The sequence below is a fragment of the Bos indicus genome, chromosome 18 (genome assembly GCF_029378745.1).
Source record: "Bos indicus isolate NIAB-ARS_2022 breed Sahiwal x Tharparkar chromosome 18, NIAB-ARS_B.indTharparkar_mat_pri_1.0, whole genome shotgun sequence".
Taxonomy (NCBI): domain Eukaryota; kingdom Metazoa; phylum Chordata; class Mammalia; order Artiodactyla; family Bovidae; genus Bos; species Bos indicus.
In genome coordinates this window covers 49,997,476-50,016,070 of record NC_091777.1, presented here as the reverse complement: position 1 = coordinate 50,016,070, position 18,595 = coordinate 49,997,476, and the positions used below count along the sequence as shown (strand labels likewise).

Sequence of the window (18,595 nt, the reverse complement as noted above, 5' to 3'; positions counted from 1 at the left end):
TGAAGCTTCACTGACGTGTTCCTCTTCTTTCTATATTCATGGAGATATAAGAAACCTCTGCTTTGGTAGAATTACTTTTTCCAAATAAGAGTTGTGGAATCTGTGTCCTTTGAACGTTTCGTTAGAACAGTTTCTGTTCTGCATACACATGCACACACACACACACACACACACACACACATACAGGTTCACAGAAAAAAAATTTTGCTAAAATAAACCTCCCCAAAATATTAATCATGATGCCAGGGCTATTTTAACTTTCTTTTTTACAAGTCCCTCATGTAATATAACTGAATAACTTTTTGAAAAAAATAAGTATCAATTCCATAATATTAAGTATACAACAAATCTATATCCAATTAAAAATATTTGAAAATCTTGGAAGCAAATCTGTTTAATATATGTGGGAATAGTAAGGGAATCAGTATGACCATTATAAATAAAGACTAACAACTCTTGGGAGAAGGCAATGGCAACCCACTCCAGAACTCTTGCCTGGAAAATCCCATGGACGGAGGAGCCTGGTAGGCTGAAGTCCATGGGGTCGCTAAGAGTCGGACACGACTGAGCGACTTCACTTTCGCTTTTCACTTTCATGCATTGGAGAAGGAAATGGCAACCCGATCTAGTGTTCTTGCCTGGAGAATCCCAGGGACGGGGAGCCTGGTGGGCTGCCATCTATGGGGTCACACAGAGTCGGAAACGACTGAAGTGACAGCAGCAGCAACAACTCTTGAAGATCCTTCTTCAATACAATAATACCTTTTCACAGACAAAATTCTCCTCTGCATGAACATATCAGGTGAGGGGCATCTGCAGACTAAATAAGAAAATGTGGGCAAAGCAGACAGTGTTTGGTTTGTTTCCCCTTTCTCTACTGAATAACCAATTGAAATATCACTTTGGATATAAACCCTTATAAAATATCTCTGAATCCCAATAATAGTAAATGAAATTCATATAAAATTTAAAATTTGAGTATTATTGTACATCACAATGAATATTACTTTACTCATATGCACATGTTTTTTCTTTTGACAAACTTTTTATAAGCAAGTCTCAACCCATCAATTCCCTGGAAAAAAATCCTACACATGATGACACAGATTTCCATCACATTCCTGCTCTAAACACCTTAAAAAGCAGATGCCCATGTCACTGACACCAATCAGACCACCTCTGATCTTGCCTCACTTTTAAATTGAGGTTCTGCAGGACAGCAATGATGTGATTCCACTTAAATATTCATCTCATTTGCTTTATTAAACAAAGTTGTAACTTTAGACTCCAGGATATATATTTACTATTACAAAAAGTGAATGAGAGGGTGACCCATCTGTATGGCCCCTCATTTACTGGGAAGGAAGAATAGGCCTAGAATAGGCCACTGACATTTCAGGAAAAGAAAAGCAAATGTTTGTACTAAAAACAAAAACGCATTTACGAACAAAGAGAAAGTAGAAGCTCACCTGATCTGCACTTTTAGATGGGGAAATTTTTTTCCTTTCTCTTCAGGATCCTTTTTGCGAAAACTGGCAGGACTGGGGAAGAAGGAAATCATGAGACACCAAGCCTTTCTTAGAGCACAGCCAGACGCATAATGTCCCCTCCAGGGCCACATCAGCTCTACCTCATGCCTGTGACCAGATGGGAGCCTGTCTCTGACACGATAGCCGACTCCTAGGATCAGAGGTAAGGGGATGCTGTGGTTCTGAAAAATGCAGCAGCACCCACATTGCCTCCAAGTAAGGACCCCTCTCACCATTTCCTCCCAGGAGTCTGTTTCGGAGACACTTTTAGCTCTAAAAGCCCCATCCCAAGCCCAGGACTGTGCCTTCTTGCTGGGAACCTTCATCCTGGGGTTCAATCTTGGACTTTTCTCTTGGGGACATAGCTCTGTGCAGACACCAGGGCTGAGGGGAGGGAGGGGAAGGCAGCAAGAGCGTGGGTCAGTCACACTCGTCACTGAACCAAGTACCAGTATCAGACTGACAACCGCACCCACCGACAGGAGGCCTGACTTTGTCCTGCACACACACACACACACACACACATACATGCACACACTCACAGTCACACAATCCCTTTCCTCTTCTCCTCCTGCCCGCACAGGCCTGAGGCTGCAGGCAGAAGAGGCTCCCTGGGGTCCTCACTTTGGGCGGCATCTCCATCCCCACTCCGGACAAATCCTGCTTCTCCTCACCTAGCACCAACTTCTCCCCCGGCTTCTACTAGCTCACCTGCGGTGGCTGGGCTACCCAGAAAGCACGGTTGGGAGCCCTCGGGGTGGAAGTTTACACCCTCCCCCTGGGCCTTCTGGGAAATGTAGTCCACGGTCGGTAGCCGGTGGGCTTGGGCTCTGAGTGTGCAGGCGCAGACACGCTCGGACGGGGCGGCTCTCCTCCCGGACTCTGGTACCCGCGTTCTCGCGCGGTGAGCTGACAGAACTCACCCGGGAGCAGTCCCGGCTATGCGAGCCTCGACAGCCCTCCAGACAATGGAGTCCACAGTCTTGACAGCCGAGTGCGTCCGTGGTGCCGCCCTGAGGCCGACCGCGTGCCAGGCGGATTCTGTCAGATTCTTCCCTCGAGGTAGTTCCGGCGCGTGGTTCACAGGCGTGTGTCCCTATGTACTGGCCTCGTGAGCGTGTGTACATGTGTGTGTTTGCCGCTGTGAGGGTTGCGGGACCGACTGTGCCTTCGGCTGAGAATGAGTTGTGTTTCTGCGTGTGTGTAATTCTTTGAGTGCCAGACGGCGTGTGCTGAAGCAGCACCTAACTGGAAGGAGTCCACGGCCTGGAGTGTGATTCGTGACTGAGCAGTGAGGTGAGAGGCGCGGTGGAGACCGTGGCTGTGCTGGAGTGTGACTGGGGTGATGTGTGTGTGATGGGGTGGGTATGCGGGTTGCTGTGTGGCGGGGGTGGTTGAGCGGCCGGTGCAAGTCAGGCTATGTGGAGATAGGTCCGTGAATCTGAGTGTCTGCGTGTGGTACTTCACGGGTGCCAGTGGCCTTGTGACTGGTACGCGTGTGTGATCATATGAGCCACAGATCTGTTATAAAAAGAATACGTTGCGTCTTCTTGCAGCATCAGCTGTGTTTCACGACTTGAGCAGAAGATTTGTCATTTATCTGTCAAACAATTTTGCCTGTTTGTATAGAATGAATGGACTTCCCTAGTAGCTCAGAAGGTAAAGCATCCGGCTGCAACGCAGGAGACCCGGGTTGGATCCCTGGGTCAGGAAGATCCCCTGGAGAAGGGCATGGCAACCCACTCAAATATTCTTGCCAGGAGAACTCCATGGACAGAGGAGCCTGGCTGGCTACAGTCCATGGAGTTCCGAAGAGTCGGACTCGACTGAGTGACTAACACACACATAGAATTGAATGAATTTTTTCATAGAGAAAAATGGAAAATCATAGTAATTTTTTTTAATATGAAGGAATTCTTTCCACTCTTCTGTGATGTTATGGGTCTGTGGCAGATACTTTTGAGAATCTTGGACTGAAAAAATATTTCACTTTATGCTTGGGAAGGCAGTGTGCCATAAAATAGTGAGCCCACAATTAGTCAGATGATAACACATTCTGTACTTCCTCTCCCCTTTCTGAGCAATTCAGTCCTAAAGCTGTAAGATGGGCTTGGAGCCTGAGCAGGATGAGGAGGGTGGTCATGCAGGGAGTGGCTTGAGGCATTGGGCCTGGGATTCTGATCAAATGTAAGTAAATATATCAAGTGCAATGGGAGTAGCCAAGCTTCTCCCTATCAGCAGGGAACCTCAGACATGGAAAAGGAGATGACTAAAATGAACCTTGGGATGGTAGGTTGAAACTAGATGTAATGGTTTGAACTCACAATTATCTATATGGTTCTTGGCCTTCCCCAATCAATAGAAATTGACTAAAGGCCAGACAAGAAATTCACACAAGGCTTTACTGGGGCTCCTGCGGGCTGCAGTAGGGAGCATGACAGGTTCCCCTGTTTGCTCCCTAAGGGGTGGGTGTGAGCTCGTTTCTTATATGGGGTGAGGGTAGGGGTGTGTCCAGGGGTCAGACTGGAGGGGTAGCTTAGGTGGTTTGCCCACCCTCTAGTGGTGTTGAGTGCAGGGGGGCATGTGCAGTAACCCTGCTTTTGCTTCCAGCTCTTCAGAAATGGCATTTGGGGTTTGGGGGGCAGTTTTTTTTTTTTTTTTTCTTTTTTATCTTTTGGTCCAGAATTTGCCTGTGTATGCACAGTTATTTGTAGTCCCATATAGTTTCTTTGTATTTTGTAGCTCAAGGAGAGGTGTGTCCAGGTGCAAGCATTGTAGTACTGAAGCAGAGGGCCCCAGGCCTGTCTCAGATTGATATAAAAATTAGTGAGGCTGACATGGAAGACTGTTTAAGTCACCTGGGATGGCTGTAGTGTGATCTGTGGCATCATGACATGGCTTCTGGTCTGTGGTGATGTTTGTCATGTTGCTGCATTTGTACAGAGTCATTTTTGATCAATCAAGTCCTTTTTAACAACTTAGCAGTACATGTACTGTAGTCTCATCTGAGGTATGCTTACTGATCCTGGTTGTACTCAAAGGAAGTGTTACTAAAGAATACATGAGGGACTTCCCTGGTGGCCCAGGGATTAAGAATCCATCTTGCAATGCGGGATGTGGGTTCAATCCCTGGTCAGGGAACTTGGAGCCTTTGTGCTGTGGAGCAACTAAGCCCGAGCACCACAACTAGAGTCCGTGTACCAAAACGAAAGATCCCACATGAGGCAGCAAAGATCTCGCATGCTGCAACTAAGACCCGATGCAGCCAAATAATAATAATAAAAAAGAATAGGTATATATGAAACCTGGGGAAATGATCAACATTTGTCTGAACTGTTGTTCTGTCAAGCCAGGGTACACTCCCCATTGTAGGAACTGCAGAGGTATTCACAAAATGGATCATTACTGCTCCTGGGCAAAGAGTTTTATAGGAATTTCTTTTTCAGTGGAAACCTACCACCTGGTCCTTGGATGATGGTTACACAAGTGTTCTATTTATAATAAGTTGTTACATTACACATTTGTATTTTGGGCTCCTTTATGTGTATTATTATAATTAAAACAATTAAAAACAAAAAGGCTTACATGTATTTTTTTCTTTCTCTTGTCTTTGCAGAGCAGACAGAGAAAAGGGATCTGTTTCCCTTAGAAGGAAAACATTTGCTTTCAAGACTCCACTTCCAATGTGTTCACGTGTCGGGCTGTTCAGCAAACTGGCCTTACTTTTTCCTTCATAATGCAGTAGCATGTAGCTGAGAACAGAAAAAAGCAGTCCCTGACATCCAGGAACTGGCCTGACACTTACAGGTAGGCCTCAGTGGTATTGAAAGATAGCTTAGTGCTCACAGCTGAGCCACATTATCCTGTTGGACATAAGCAGTCTCACAGAACATCAGCATCAGGGTCACTCAGACCATAATGATGGGGGGCCACTTTATAATTTGTCTAAGCATAGACAACAAGGTTGCTAGGCAACCCTCAAAATATACCAGATATCCCTTCTTCCAGCTAATGTGAGTGGCTACTACTTTTTACCTCTAATTGGTAAAAAGGAGTAGCTTCACACTAGTCTGCTGTCATTTCTGGGGTACATGGCTTTGGTTTTTTCCCAGTCTCTTTGCCCTTTATCACTGATGTTTACAATGTGTTTTATCCCTTTGTGACAGGACCCAGGGATCACTCCTGCGTTTAAATTAGGTACTTAACAACAGTAACAAAGCCATGCAAAAAAAAAAAAATGGATTTTACAAGTCCTCTTGAAGGAGGGAAAGAAAGGAAGGAAACTGCTGAAGTGAGGTTGGATCCTCAGGTCAGGAAGATCCCTTGGAGGAGGAAATGGCAACCCACTCCAGTATTCTTGCCTGGGAAATCCTTTGGACAGAGGAGCCTAGCGGGCTGCACTCCATGGGGTCCCAAGAGTTGGACACGACTGAGCAACTAAGCAACAACAAACCTAATTCAAGTATAGGACTTCCCTGGTGGTCCAGTGGTTAACACACCACATTTCCAGTGCAGGGGCAGGGGTTCGATCCCTGGTGGGGGAACTAAGATCCTACATACCATGTGGCACAGCCGAAAAAAAAAGGTCAAGTATATATTGAGTACAAAGTGTATTAGAAAAAAAGCATTCTCATGGCACACTTACCCTGTATTTCCCTGTCTACTTCCAAGAGGCAAGGACCTCTCATCCTTTTGTTTCTTTTGCAACTTACTTCCATTATTTCTAAACTATATGCTTTTGTAAACTCATCAGTTTTGATATTAGGTGCTACTGAATATGAACGGTGAAGACTTCAGGTGTCTTAACAATCCACTTTCCTCTTGATCATGCTGCTTGGTTTCCTCAGAAGGAATCCTTCAGTTGCCTGCCCAGGGCACTTATATCTCATCTTCAGCATGGCCCCTGTCTCATCCTTGCCCCAGGTACACCAGCCCGGAAACTGATGGCCCAGCCTCTGCAGAGTAAATCTGAGGTCTTCAGCCAGGCTGGGGAAGGGTCACAGGGCCTGGAGTACCAATAGCTCATTTGTTTCCTGCACACTCAATGTATCAGTTCTGGTTTTTATGTAGCCTTTCAGGCAATCCTCCTGTTTCCTGCCCTCACCTTCAGAACCTGGCCCCTCTGGTTTCTGGACTTCCCAGTCGTTCAGGTTCATGTTTCCTCAGATCTGCTACATCAACAAGCGTATCTTTGCGTCTTTTCAAAATTGTTTCATTGCCATCTCCTCCCTCCTTCTGTGTCCACGAGAATTTATAACCTACTTTTGTTTTCGTGAGATGTCAGGAGGGAGGAAGAATTAATTAACTTCTCTGCTCAACCTGCCATGCTTATCTACAGAGGAATCACCCGTCTCTTCAAGGACCTGATTCCTCGACTGTTTCTCCTTATACCTTCTTACCATCTCACTCCCAACTATATGATGACATTCACACATTTGTCCAAGGAACATGAACTGAATGTCTGCCATGTGTGGGAGCTGAGACTTGAATTGTGATCAAGCTACAATCCCTGATTACGAGGGAGTCTAGTCTGGAGGAGGCAAATGTAAGAAGTCCCAAGCAGAGAATGTGCACGGTGCAAGGGCAGCATGGGAAAGGGTTACTTCCCTTTGGGGTATCGGGGAAGACTCCCCAGAGGGAGAGGGGTCTAAACAGAGACGTCAAGAGAAAGTGGGAACTGATCCCACCAAACACATCTGTGCCCCAGTGAAATGGTAGGAAGAGCCAGAGACATTCACAGAACTCAGGCGTCCAACTTTCCCCTTGCCCCCTCATCCCTGCTCCAGGGGACTCTACTGGGTGGTTCCTCTGTCCTTGATACATACTGAGTGTAAAGAAGGTAGGAATTGCCCAAAACTTGAATGGTCTTCTACCTGTAGGAAATGTGGGTGAGGAGATTATAGAGGCTTTATTTTATGGTCATGGGCTGTTCATTTTCCATCCTTTTCCCCAAATTTCTGGAGAAATTTAGTGTGAATTCTTTACTTCTCCCTCAAGCTGTTACCCAAGCCACGTACCTCAACTGCCTATCTGTCAGGAGAGCAGGAGGGGCACAGAGGATCCTATTAAAGTACCAGCTTCTCCAAAGGAGTTAAACTTGTAAGGAGAAATTAAACACATTCAGTCATATTTGTTTAATGAATAAATCAATCCTGGGTAAAGAGGAAAGAGAACTAGGTTTGGGGAAAGAGGCTGGGGAGGTGAGAGAAGCCCCCAGCCCCTGTGGTTTGGGTAGAGGGGTCATTTGTAAAATTCATGCTCCTGTTCGTCTTTCTTGATGACTGTCTTGTACGCTTTCTCGAAGTCCTTGGCCAAAACAATGTAGCGATTCTCTCGGACAGCCAGCATCCCACTCTGTCAAGGGATAAGAGTTAAAACCTACTCCTTGCACTCCCCGCCTCCAGTGATGGTGCAGGAAGACACAGACGCAGCCCAAGACCCAGGGTGGCAATGAGGACAGAAGGACCGCGGCAGAGTGGTTTCAAGAGGAAGGGTCTTCACACATACCCCTGCCCAATCTAGACAGAAACCATCACTCACCTCCTGACAGATGGAGTTGATATCAGCTCCTGAAATCTTATCTGGTCTAGCCACATCTGTGGCAGATGTGTTAAGGAAACCATCCCCTGCATGACAGGGTTAACGCCCAGAGCCAGAAGTTGCCCAGAGCCAGAAGTTGTTCGTGGGCTGTCTTTGTTATCAGCCCCTTCCCCAAACCTTGGTCTCCCACCTGCTCAACCTGGATGGTGGTGATGGCAGAGGTGGAGATACAACCCCCCTTCCCAACGGTGACCTCCCCTTGCTTCTAGAGGAGGATACAATCTTCCAAGTCAACCTCCTCAGAGAGATTCATCTTGCTGGTGATAGTAGAGAAAATCAGTCTCTTCTGGCGGCGGTCAGGGAGTGGAAATTCAATTTTACGGTCAAGGCGTCCCGGCCGCAGCAGGGCAGGATCCAGGGTGTCTGCTCTGTTTGTGGCCATGATCACCTGGCATCGGGGACAGGCCAGCTCAGACCTCTGTCCCTTCTATACTCTCCCTCCCACTGCAATAGCTATCCCCTCATAGGCCAGTCTCCATCTTTCCCTGATTCCCACACCACACCTCCCCTGCCCATCCTGAATCCCAAACCTTGACGTTGACATTCTGGTCGAATCCATCCATTTGATTCAGTAGCTCCAGTAGGATTCTCTGAACCTCCCTGTCAGCTGGAGAGTATAAAACATGGTCAGCTCAGGGCATCCCGTAGGCAAGGCTGCCCAAGACCCCAGGCCCTGTGTAGGCATCACTCACCCCCTGTCTGGGCATCAAATCTCTTGGTGGCGATGGCATCAATCTCATCTATGAAGATGATGGCAGGTGCGTTCTCCTTGGCCAGGCGGAACACGTCCCGGACCATGCGAGGGCCCTCGCCCAGGTACTTCTGTACGAACTCTGAGCCCACGACGCGGATGAATGCAGCTGATGGCAGGATGACAGGGGTCAGACGAGAATGGGACTCCTGCCTGCAGGGCCCCGTACTACTTTAACTGAAACTGAGCATTCCTTGAGGACATCCGTTTCTTTGGTTGGCCACTCCAAGTGGTCAGGTCATTCTCTCATGACCTGGGCAGGGTCCTAGATCCAGTCAGGAGGACCAGCTACTCACTCGTACCCCTCAGAGACCCAGCAGCCCAGATCGTGACTCCTGCCTATGGATGTGCCAATTTTTGGCCCAACATTTAAAAATCAGGATATTTTAAAAAAATGTGTCTGTACTCCAACATGCCTATAAAATAGAGCTAGAGACATTAATGGAATCCACTGTATATTAAAAAAAAAAAAAGTGGATTTTCAGAGTGCTTAAAAAACCAGCAAGAAAACAGGCTTTTCATACACTAAGGCATCATGTTGCCTCACCAAGAGCTCAGTTCCATTTGCTCAAAGGACCCACCTTTGAATATCATGCAAGAGTCAGGAACCAGGAGCACATATTCTGACATAACAGGTGGCAATGGGGTTGACAACAGGTTTGTTCTGGGCCTGCCTCTCCTTTCTATCTTTTCTTAGAGTTTAACTTGTTTGTTAGTGTCTGGATGTGGCGTTGTGTTGCACGGAGCAACTTTCAGGACATTCCTTCCAGGTACCACAGAGAAAGGAGACACAGAATCCACTAAGTAGACCTGGTCATAAACTAGGAGTTGTGCAGCTTGTAGCCCTGTCCTTCTCTAATATGGTGGCTACTGAGCAAATGAAATGTGGTTGGTCCAAACAAAATGAGATGTACTCTAAGTGTGAAATACATACCAGACTTCAAAAGACAGTACCAAAAAAAGTAAACATCTCAATAAATGGCCATCAACAAATGAATGAACAGACAAAATATGCTTTATACATACAGTGGAATATGATTTGGCCTTTAAAAGGAAGTAAGTTCTGACACATTCCAACATGGGTGAGCCCTGAAGACATTATGCTAAGTGGAAGCAGGCAGTCACAAAAAGATAAATACCGTATGACTCATCCACATATATGAGGTGCCCAGAACAGGCAAATTCAGAGACTGAAAGTAGAATAGAGGGTTATCAGGGATGGTGGGAAGGGAGAAATAGGGAATTATTGTTTAATGAGTACAGAGTTACAGTTTGGGATGATGAACAAGTTCTGGAAATGGATAGTGGTGGTGACTGCACAGGACTGTGAATGCACTTGATGTCACTTGTAAATTGTACACTCACAAAGTGGTTAAAATAATAAATTTTACATTACATATATTTTACTACAATGAAAAAATTATAGAAAAAACTCAAATTTCCTATCTGCTACATGTTAAAATAACATTTTGAATATACCAATTAAATAAGAAATAGATATATTTTAGACTTAGAAAATCTGTGTATAACTTTATAGCTGGCCCTCCGTATCTGCAGTTTTGCATCTATTCATCCAACCATGCATCGTGTGAAAAAATCTGGGTACAAGTGAACCCTCAGAGTTCAAGCCTCTATTGTTCCAGGGCCGTATTTCTATTGAACTCGGCCTGTCTACAACCACCTTGCTCTCAGGACAACAGCCAAACTCTCTTATATTAGCACTAAGATGATTTATATTCATGCCCTTTCTGACCTCTTCAGCCTCATCTTCTGGTCCCCCAGCCCCTCCTTCAGTTATTCTCTGAACACCTACCACAATTCAGCTACTGGGTGGGCACTGGAAACACAAAAGGACAAAATCACCAGTTCCCTGCCCCCAGAGAGTTTAGTCACGGTCTACTCACCACTACTCGTGACTCCCTAGATAAGTTCTTTTCCATTCCCTGGTCTTCACAAATGCTATTCCCTCTCCTTACAGAGTGCCTGGCAGACTCCTCACACCTCTCTTCTGGGACCCCTCTCTGAGAGGCCTATGCAGAATGGATTGACAACCCTCCTGGAGGCTATCCCACTACCTTCCTTGCTTTCCTGAGGCATTTGCTACTCTGTAGACTGTCCCCACCCAGGCTCACTTCCTACCATGACCCCTTGCTCACGTGGCTTCAACTATAGGGGCCTCCTCACTGTTCTGGGACATTAAGCACATACCTGCCTCAAGGCCTTTGCACCAGCGAAGTCCCTCAGCCTGACACACTCCGTCCCCCAGATGTTCACATGACTCACTCTCTCAAAAGCGTATTCTAGGTCTTTACATAAATGTCACCTCAGAAAAGTCTTCTCTGACCACCTCCAGTCCTGGCACATAAAGCTACAGCCCCTGTTTTTCCCTATCTCCCTGCCTCTTAATTATTTTCTTCAGGCATTTAGCACCATATGACATATGACCTATTCATTCATCTGTTCAAGTACTTCCTCAACTAAGACATCAGCTCTATGAGGTATGGAGACTTTGTTCTCTTCACAGCCATGTCTTCCGCACCTAGGACACAGCTTGTTGTGTATCAGGTGCTCAATAAATATTGAGTGACTAAGTGTTTATTGTCCTTTTTTCCTCAGCCAAACTGGGAAACTCTCCAATGCAGGGGACGTGTCTGGCTCATCTCTCTATCCCAGCACCGGGGACTGCAGAAGTTCAATGAGCTGCTAAACCAATGAATGATCACGACAATGGCTAATATTTACTATACTTGCTATGTGCCAAGGTACAGTTTTAGAAGCTTTATATTGGTTTAATCCTCTGAATAATCCAGAAAATTAGGAAATGGAGTCACATAGAGGCTAACTTGCCAAGAAGTTACACAAACTAACTTACATAAGTAGTACAGCCTACATAAGAAGTTGTAAGAGGTCCATATTTCAAAAACCCAGGCGGCCTGACCCAGTGCTTACCCACTACTCTCTACTGCTCCCTGGCTTAATATATTAAGATTTTAAGAGTCCTGTTTTTAGGCTTTTTACAAACAGTAATACAGTGACTTTCAGACATCTTTGAAATTTACGAGAAATACATTTGTACAACCACAGCAAATATGTGTATGCATATTTGTGTGCATTAAGTTGCACAAACAATATGAGCTCTTAGTACATGGGGTGAACTCTGATGTTTTCTGTTCTGTTTTACTTTTTAAAATGCTGGTTAGAACCCATGAATTTGAATTCATAATTACAAACAGGCCATGACCCACCAAAGGAAAACTATGTCATTATTTCATTAATTCTCTCCACAATCATGCTATGAAATGAACGTTTTATTAGATGAGGAAGCTGAGGCACGAGAGTAAAGTCACCTCCCCAGGATGGCATCGCCACTCAGTAAGACACACACTGGGGCTTTGACCCCAGAGCCCACATTCTTAATCACCATGCCACGCTACTTCCTGGGGAGGATGAGAGAGCTGAGGGCAAGGTCGGAAAAGCCCAGAAGACCAGAGCTTGGGGGAGGGGCCAAGCGGCTCACCTGTCGTGTGATGAGCCACAGCCTTTGCTAGCATGGTCTTCCCGCAGCCAGGTGGGCCGTACATGAGGACGCCTCGGGGTGGGTCGATGCCGATCTGAAGCCCAGAGGTGGAGAGAAGGATGAGCCAGGGAGTCCATCACCAGCTGGAGACCTGGTGGACCCGGCCTCTCCCTCCCCTGCCAGATCTGGCTCCTTACCTGCTTGTAGAGCTCGAAGTGTGTGAGTGGGAGCTCCACAGCCTCCCGCACCTCCTGCTTCTGGATGTCCATGCCCCCAATGTCCGCATACATCACGTCTGGCTTCTGATCTGGTGGGAGAGCAGAGCTGGGGCTCCCAGCCTGGCCCGCAGGGTCCCTTCAGGCCTCCCTGGCCCTGGGCTCCCTCTCACCTGAGGTGAGCATCATGATGCTGCTGTCGGCCTCGGGGGGCAGCACGTCCACCAGGGCATTGCTGTGCTTGTGGAGGGCCACCGAGGCGTTGGGCTTGAGCAGCTCCCGGTCAATGGTGCTCAGGATGCGCACATAGTAGTTGGAGCCTTTGTGAAGGACAAGAAGGGAAAGGGGAAAATGAGAAGCCCCAGATTCTACCCCTAACTCTTGAGCTCCGGACCAGGTGACCAGCAGCCCCCTGGAATGCCTGCCCCTGGATGTCCCCCGGCAGGGCTCACTCACTGTGTCTCAGTGTGCTCTCAGTATCTTCCCCCGAATCTGTGCTCCTCCTCCTGGGTCTCAGTGAGGCCTGTGGTCCTGAGTCACTAAAGAGACCTAAGCCTCGTCCTGGGCTTTTCTCTGTTTCCCTCCACAGCCTGTCAGTCACCATGGCCTTCCACTGGCCTCCTAAAATGTCTCTCCAACCAATCCCTCCGCTCCTCCCCAGGGACCCTGCCCTGATTCAGCACCAACCTCTCCCATCTAATTTATTTATTTATTTGTTCATGGCTACACTGATTCTTTGTTGCTTTCTCTATGAGAGAGCTTTCTCTAGTTGCGGTGAGCAGGGGCTATTCTCTAGTGCAGAGCATGGACTCTAGGGCACACGGGCTTCAGTATTGGGGTGCATGGGCTTAGTTGCCCTGCAGCATGTGGAATATTCCTGGACCAGGGCTTGAACTTGTGTCCCCTGCATTGGCAGGTGGACTCTTTACCACTAGACCAGCAGGGAATTCCTCTTTTCCCATCGAGGTCTCCGCCACAGATTCTTGCTTGCCCAGACTCCTCTATCTCACCTCCCTAGTCCACCTTCTACAGTTATGGTAGTGACACACACATCTCCTTCCAGCCTCAGTGTTTCTCTTGACCTCCAGACTTGGCTGTCCTGTAGCCTCCCAGACACTTCCCTGTGATGTCCCAGGCTGCCCTCATTCTCTCAACAAGGCTGCTTTTCTGCCCATGTTGCCATCTCAGGGACAACCACTGTCCCCGAGTCCAACAGATCAAAGACACACTCACTTTGGATCTCTCCCTCCCTTCACTACCAACTCCAGGGTCCAGTCACACACCTTTCCCCACAAGCTTTACAATCATATGGCTTGATCTAGAGGAGCAGAGGCCAGAAGCAAGAAAAGACAGGTAAGACGCAGGAACAATGACCATCATGAAGGCAGCACCTAGACCCATGTTAATAACAGCAGCTCTCACATAATAACTGAGTCCTAACCAGAGCCCGGAGAAGGCAATGGCACCCCACTCCAGTACTCTTGCCTGGAAAATCCCATGGATGGAGGAGCCTGGTAGGCTGCAGTCCATGGGGTCCCACAGAGTCGGACACGACTGAGCAACTTCACTTTCACTTTTCACTTTCATGCCTTGGAGAAGGAAATGGCAATCCACTCCAGTGTCCTTGCCTAGAGAATCCCAGGGATGGGGGAGCCTGGTGGGCTGCCGTCTATGGGGTCGCACAGAGTTGGACATGACTGAAGCGACTTAGCAGCAGCAGCAGCAGCAGCAGCAGCAGCAACCAGAGCCCAATCTCACTTCACCTATGTTTTCAAATTGCACATCCCAACTCAGTCCCAAAGAAAGGCAATGCCAAAGAACGCTCAAACTACCGCACAATTGCACTCATCTCACATGCTAGTGGAGAAGGCAATGGCACCCCACTCCAGTACTCTTGCCTGGAAAATCCCATGGATAGAGGAGCCTGGTAGGCTGCAGTCCATGGGGTCGCACAGAGTCAGACATAACTGAGCGACTTCACTTTCACTTTTCACTTTCATGCATTGGAGAAGGCAATGGCAACCCACTCCAGTGTTATTGCCTGGAGAATCCCAGGGACCGGGGAGCCTGGTGGGCTACTGTCTATGGGGTCACACAGAGTTGGACACGACTGAAGCGACTTAGCAGCAGCAGCAGCACACGCTAGTAAAATAATGCTCAAAATTCTCCAAGCCAGGCTTCAGCAATACATGAACCGTGAACTTCCAGATGTTCAAGCTGGTTTTAAAAAGGCAGAGGAACCAGAGATCAAATTGCCAACATCCATTGGATCATCGAAAAAGCAAGAGAGTTCCAGAAACACATCTATTTCTGCTTTATTGACTATGCCAAAGCCTTTGACTGTGTGGATCACAATAAACTGTGGAAAATTCTTCAAGAGATGGGAATACCAGACCACCTGACCTGCCTCTTGAGAAACCTGTATGCAGGTCAGGAAGCAACAGTTAGAACTGGACATGGAACAACACACTGGTTCCAAATAGGAAAAGGAGTATGTCAAGGCTGTATATTGTCACCCTGCTTATTTAACTTATATGCAGAGTACATCATGAGAAACGTTGGGCTGGATGAAGCACAAGCTGGAATCAAGATTGCCAGGAGAAATATCAATAACCTCAGATATGCAGATGACACCACCTTTATGGCAAAGAGCAAAGAAGAACTAAAGAGCCTCTTGATGAAAGTGAAGGAGGAGAGTGAAAAAGTTGGCTTAAAGCTCAAGATTCAGAAAACTAAGATCATGGCATCTGGTCCCATCACTTCATGGCAAATAGATGGGGAAACAGTGGAAACAGTGTCAGACTTTATTTTTGGGGTTCCAAAATCACTGCAGATGGTGACTGCAGCCGTGAAATTAAAAGACGTTTAACTCCTTGGAAGGAAAGTTAGGACCAACCTAGACAACATATTAAAAAGCAGAGACATTACTTTGCTAACAAAGGTCAGTCTATTCAAGGCTACGGTTTTTCCAGTAGTCATGTATGGATGTGAAAGTTGGACTATAAAGAAAGCTGAGTGCCGAAGAACTGAAGCTTTAGAACTGTGGTGTTGGAGAAGACTCTTGAGAGTCCCTTGGACTGCAAGGAGATCCAACCAGTCCATCCTAACGGAGATCAGTCCTGGGTGTTCATTGGAAGGACTGATGTTGAAGCTGAAACTCCAATACTTTGGCCACCTGATGCGAAGAGCTGACTCATTTGAAAAGACCCTCATGCGGGGAAAGATTGAGGTCAGGAGGAGAAGGGGATGACAGAAGATGAGATGTTTGGACGGCATCACTGACTCAATGGACATGAGTTTGGGGAGACTCCAGGAGTTGGTGATGGACAGGGAGGCCTGGCGTGCTGTGGTTCATGGGGTCGCAAAGAGTAGGACACGACTGAGCGACTGAACTGAACTCAACTCATCTCAACTCAGTAGTAGTTGTGAAATCATTTTAGATAGTCATGACCAGAATGCTGTTTAAAACAAAACAGACTGGAACAGAATGGAAAACTAATTAGAGTATCACACCACAGTGAAGCTAAGTATCCTTTGGTCAAACTTTTACTGTATTAGTTATATATACATACTTATAGAGAAGAAAGAAAGGGAGAGTATGTAAAATATGTAAAATATATTTCTACTTTTGCATCAGACTGAAAATACTCTGAAAAACACTATTACACCATCTTCCCTTGTTTGCCCTTGTAAGTTCCTGGCACATGGCAGTAAGTAGTTAACAGCTGTTGAATGGACAGATGGGTAAACCACACCCCCTTCACCCCCACCCCCGCCACACACCTGTGGTGGAGCCCACGATGGCTGTATTCTGATCCACAGCCTCCAGAAACTGCCCGATAACCAATGGGATGCTCTGGATTCGTTTCACCTCCTCCTGGGCATGGAGGAATTCCTTCTTCAGGTTCTTTTGCTCATCCTTGATATACTCCTCCTGCACCTCCAGGAACTCCAGCTCTTGCTGCAGCTTCTGTGAGCAGACAGTGGAGAAGCAGGGGATGGTTCCAGGCCTTGCTGAGCCAAGGAATGAAGGTAGGGGAATTATGGGACGCTGGGCCCTGTGCAGGGTCCAGACTGGTTTTGTTAATTTCTTTTTTTATTGGCATAGTTGATTTACAATGTTGTGTTAGTTTCAGGTATACACCAAAGTGAATCAGTTATACATATGCTATGCTATGCTAAGTCACTTCAGTCGTGTCCGACTCTGTGTGACCCCAGAGACGGCAGCCACCACGCTCCCCGGTCCCTGGGATTCTCCAGGCAAGAACACTGGAGTGGGTTGCCATTTCCTTCTCCAATGCATGAAAGTGAAAAGTGAAAGTGAAGTCGCTCAGTCGTGTCCGACTCTTAGCGACCCCATGGACTGCAGCCTACCAGGCTCCAAACCCACTCTTTTTTCTTAGTTTCTTTTCCCATTTAGGCCATTACAGAGTATAGAGTAGAGTTCCCTGCACTATACAACAGGTTCTTATTCCCTGGTAAAGATGCCCTGGAAAAGGAAATGGTAACATTCTCCAGTATTCTTTTTTATTTATTTTTTAATTGAAGGATAATTGCTTTACATAATTTTGTTGTTTTCTGCCAAATATCAACATGAATCAGCCATAAGTACACATATGTTCCCTCCCTCTTGAACCTCCCTCCCATCTCCCTCCCCATATCACCCCTTTAGGTTATTACTGAGCTCGTTTTGCACTCCAGTATTCTTGCCTGGGAAATCCCATGGACATAGGAACCTGGTGGGCTCCAGTCCATGGGGTCACAAAGAGTCAGACAGGACTTAGTGACTAACGACAACACCAACGTTGATATTTTTCGGACTGGCTTTGAATGTACCTTGTAGCGGCTGTAGAGGTCCTCCAAGTCCTCTGGCTCAGGCCCCAGGAAGGACAGGCCAGTCTGGGGCCGTGACACAGACAGGGCTGGGATCTCATCCTAGGCCACGGAAGGAAACTCAGGTTGGAAGGTCCCCTTATGAAAGAATCTAAAGCCCCCCTCCCCACTTCACCATGAAGTCACTTGGCCCCTAATAGGTTCCTGACATCATTCAGCACCCTAAATAGATCCTGGGAACTTCTCAGCCCCCTAAAGATGTTCCTGAAGTCACCCAGCTCCTAACAAACTCCCTGGTCACACAGCCTTCCAAACAGATCTTCTGGTATCAGATGCCACTTGTAACATGTCCTCAATGTCCCAACTCCCATCTAGGGCCTAAATGTCTGATCAACTCCTTACCAGACCCCAATGCCCTCAACAGGTTCGAAATACTACAGGGATGCCTCAATTGATGGTGAAAGTCACCATGCCTTCATACAGTCCTGGTATTACTCAGTTACCCTCCAAATATCCCTCATGAACTCCAACTCACATTAGGCCCTTATGTCACCCAGCTCCTTGGCAGGCCCCAAACATCACTCGGCCAGATCATAGATATTACTTGGCGCTCCAACACCAACTAAGCCCCAAATATCAGTCAGCTCTCCAGCTCAACCTCATATATCATTCGGCCCCATACCCGAATCCCATACATCACTCACCACCCGACCCACTCCTAATGCCACCGGGCCTAGCTATGTCACAGCATTCCACCTAAACCTCGAAATCTTTCAGCCCCAAAGAACCTCTAGCGTCACCGTTTCCCCAGCCCCGCTTCCCAAGCCCTACTATCATCACTCAGACACCCAGACACCCAGCCCAGGCCTCGGATCGGCACGAAGCTCTCCACTGAGGCCTCCGAAATCACTCAGACCCACGCCTGGATCCCCAAAGTCACTCAATCCCAACCAGGTCGGCTTCGCCCTCTTCCCGCGCCCCACGCCCCACCGGACCTGAGCTTTCTCCACCAGGATACCTATCTCCTCCATAGTGACCAAGCCGGCCTCTGTGTGGCCCGGCCTAATCCAGTCACCGCTTCCGCTGACGCCACCGGAAAGCAAGGCCTGGATGGGTTCTGGGAAACGTAGTTTAAGACATCACTGAGAGA

At 47.3% G+C, this 18,595-nt stretch overlaps 1 protein-coding gene and 2 long non-coding RNA genes across 3 annotated transcripts in view; 1 reads left to right on the top strand and 2 right to left on the bottom strand.

The window, feature by feature from the left end:
- LOC139177115 (uncharacterized) overlaps positions 1 to 2,549 on the bottom strand; it is a 16,531-nt gene extending 13,982 nt beyond the window's left edge. The window contains exons 1-2 of the long non-coding RNA XR_011561554.1: positions 2,241 to 2,549; positions 1,470 to 1,541 (exon numbers count right to left, since the gene is read on the bottom strand). This is a non-coding gene — a long non-coding RNA (uncharacterized lncRNA). The remainder of the gene's footprint in view (positions 1 to 1,469; positions 1,542 to 2,240) is intronic.
- LOC109572647 (uncharacterized) overlaps positions 1 to 12,111 on the top strand; it is a 16,426-nt gene extending 4,315 nt beyond the window's left edge. The window contains exons 2-4 of the long non-coding RNA XR_011561557.1: positions 1,516 to 1,692; positions 5,146 to 5,336; positions 11,497 to 12,111. This is a non-coding gene — a long non-coding RNA (uncharacterized lncRNA). The remainder of the gene's footprint in view (positions 1 to 1,515; positions 1,693 to 5,145; positions 5,337 to 11,496) is intronic.
- Positions 7,649 to 18,595, bottom strand: PSMC4 (proteasome 26S subunit, ATPase 4). Its single transcript, XM_019979606.2, has 11 exons — positions 18,441 to 18,595; positions 17,449 to 17,547; positions 16,396 to 16,582; positions 12,786 to 12,932; positions 12,595 to 12,704; positions 12,398 to 12,491; positions 8,822 to 8,989; positions 8,660 to 8,736; positions 8,349 to 8,517; positions 8,070 to 8,125; positions 7,649 to 7,883 (listed from the first exon to the last, which is right to left on the bottom strand). Exons 1-11 carry the CDS (start codon positions 18,474 to 18,476, stop codon positions 7,770 to 7,772), a joined length of 1,257 nt encoding a protein of 418 aa, XP_019835165.2. The 5' UTR covers positions 18,477 to 18,595; the 3' UTR covers positions 7,649 to 7,769.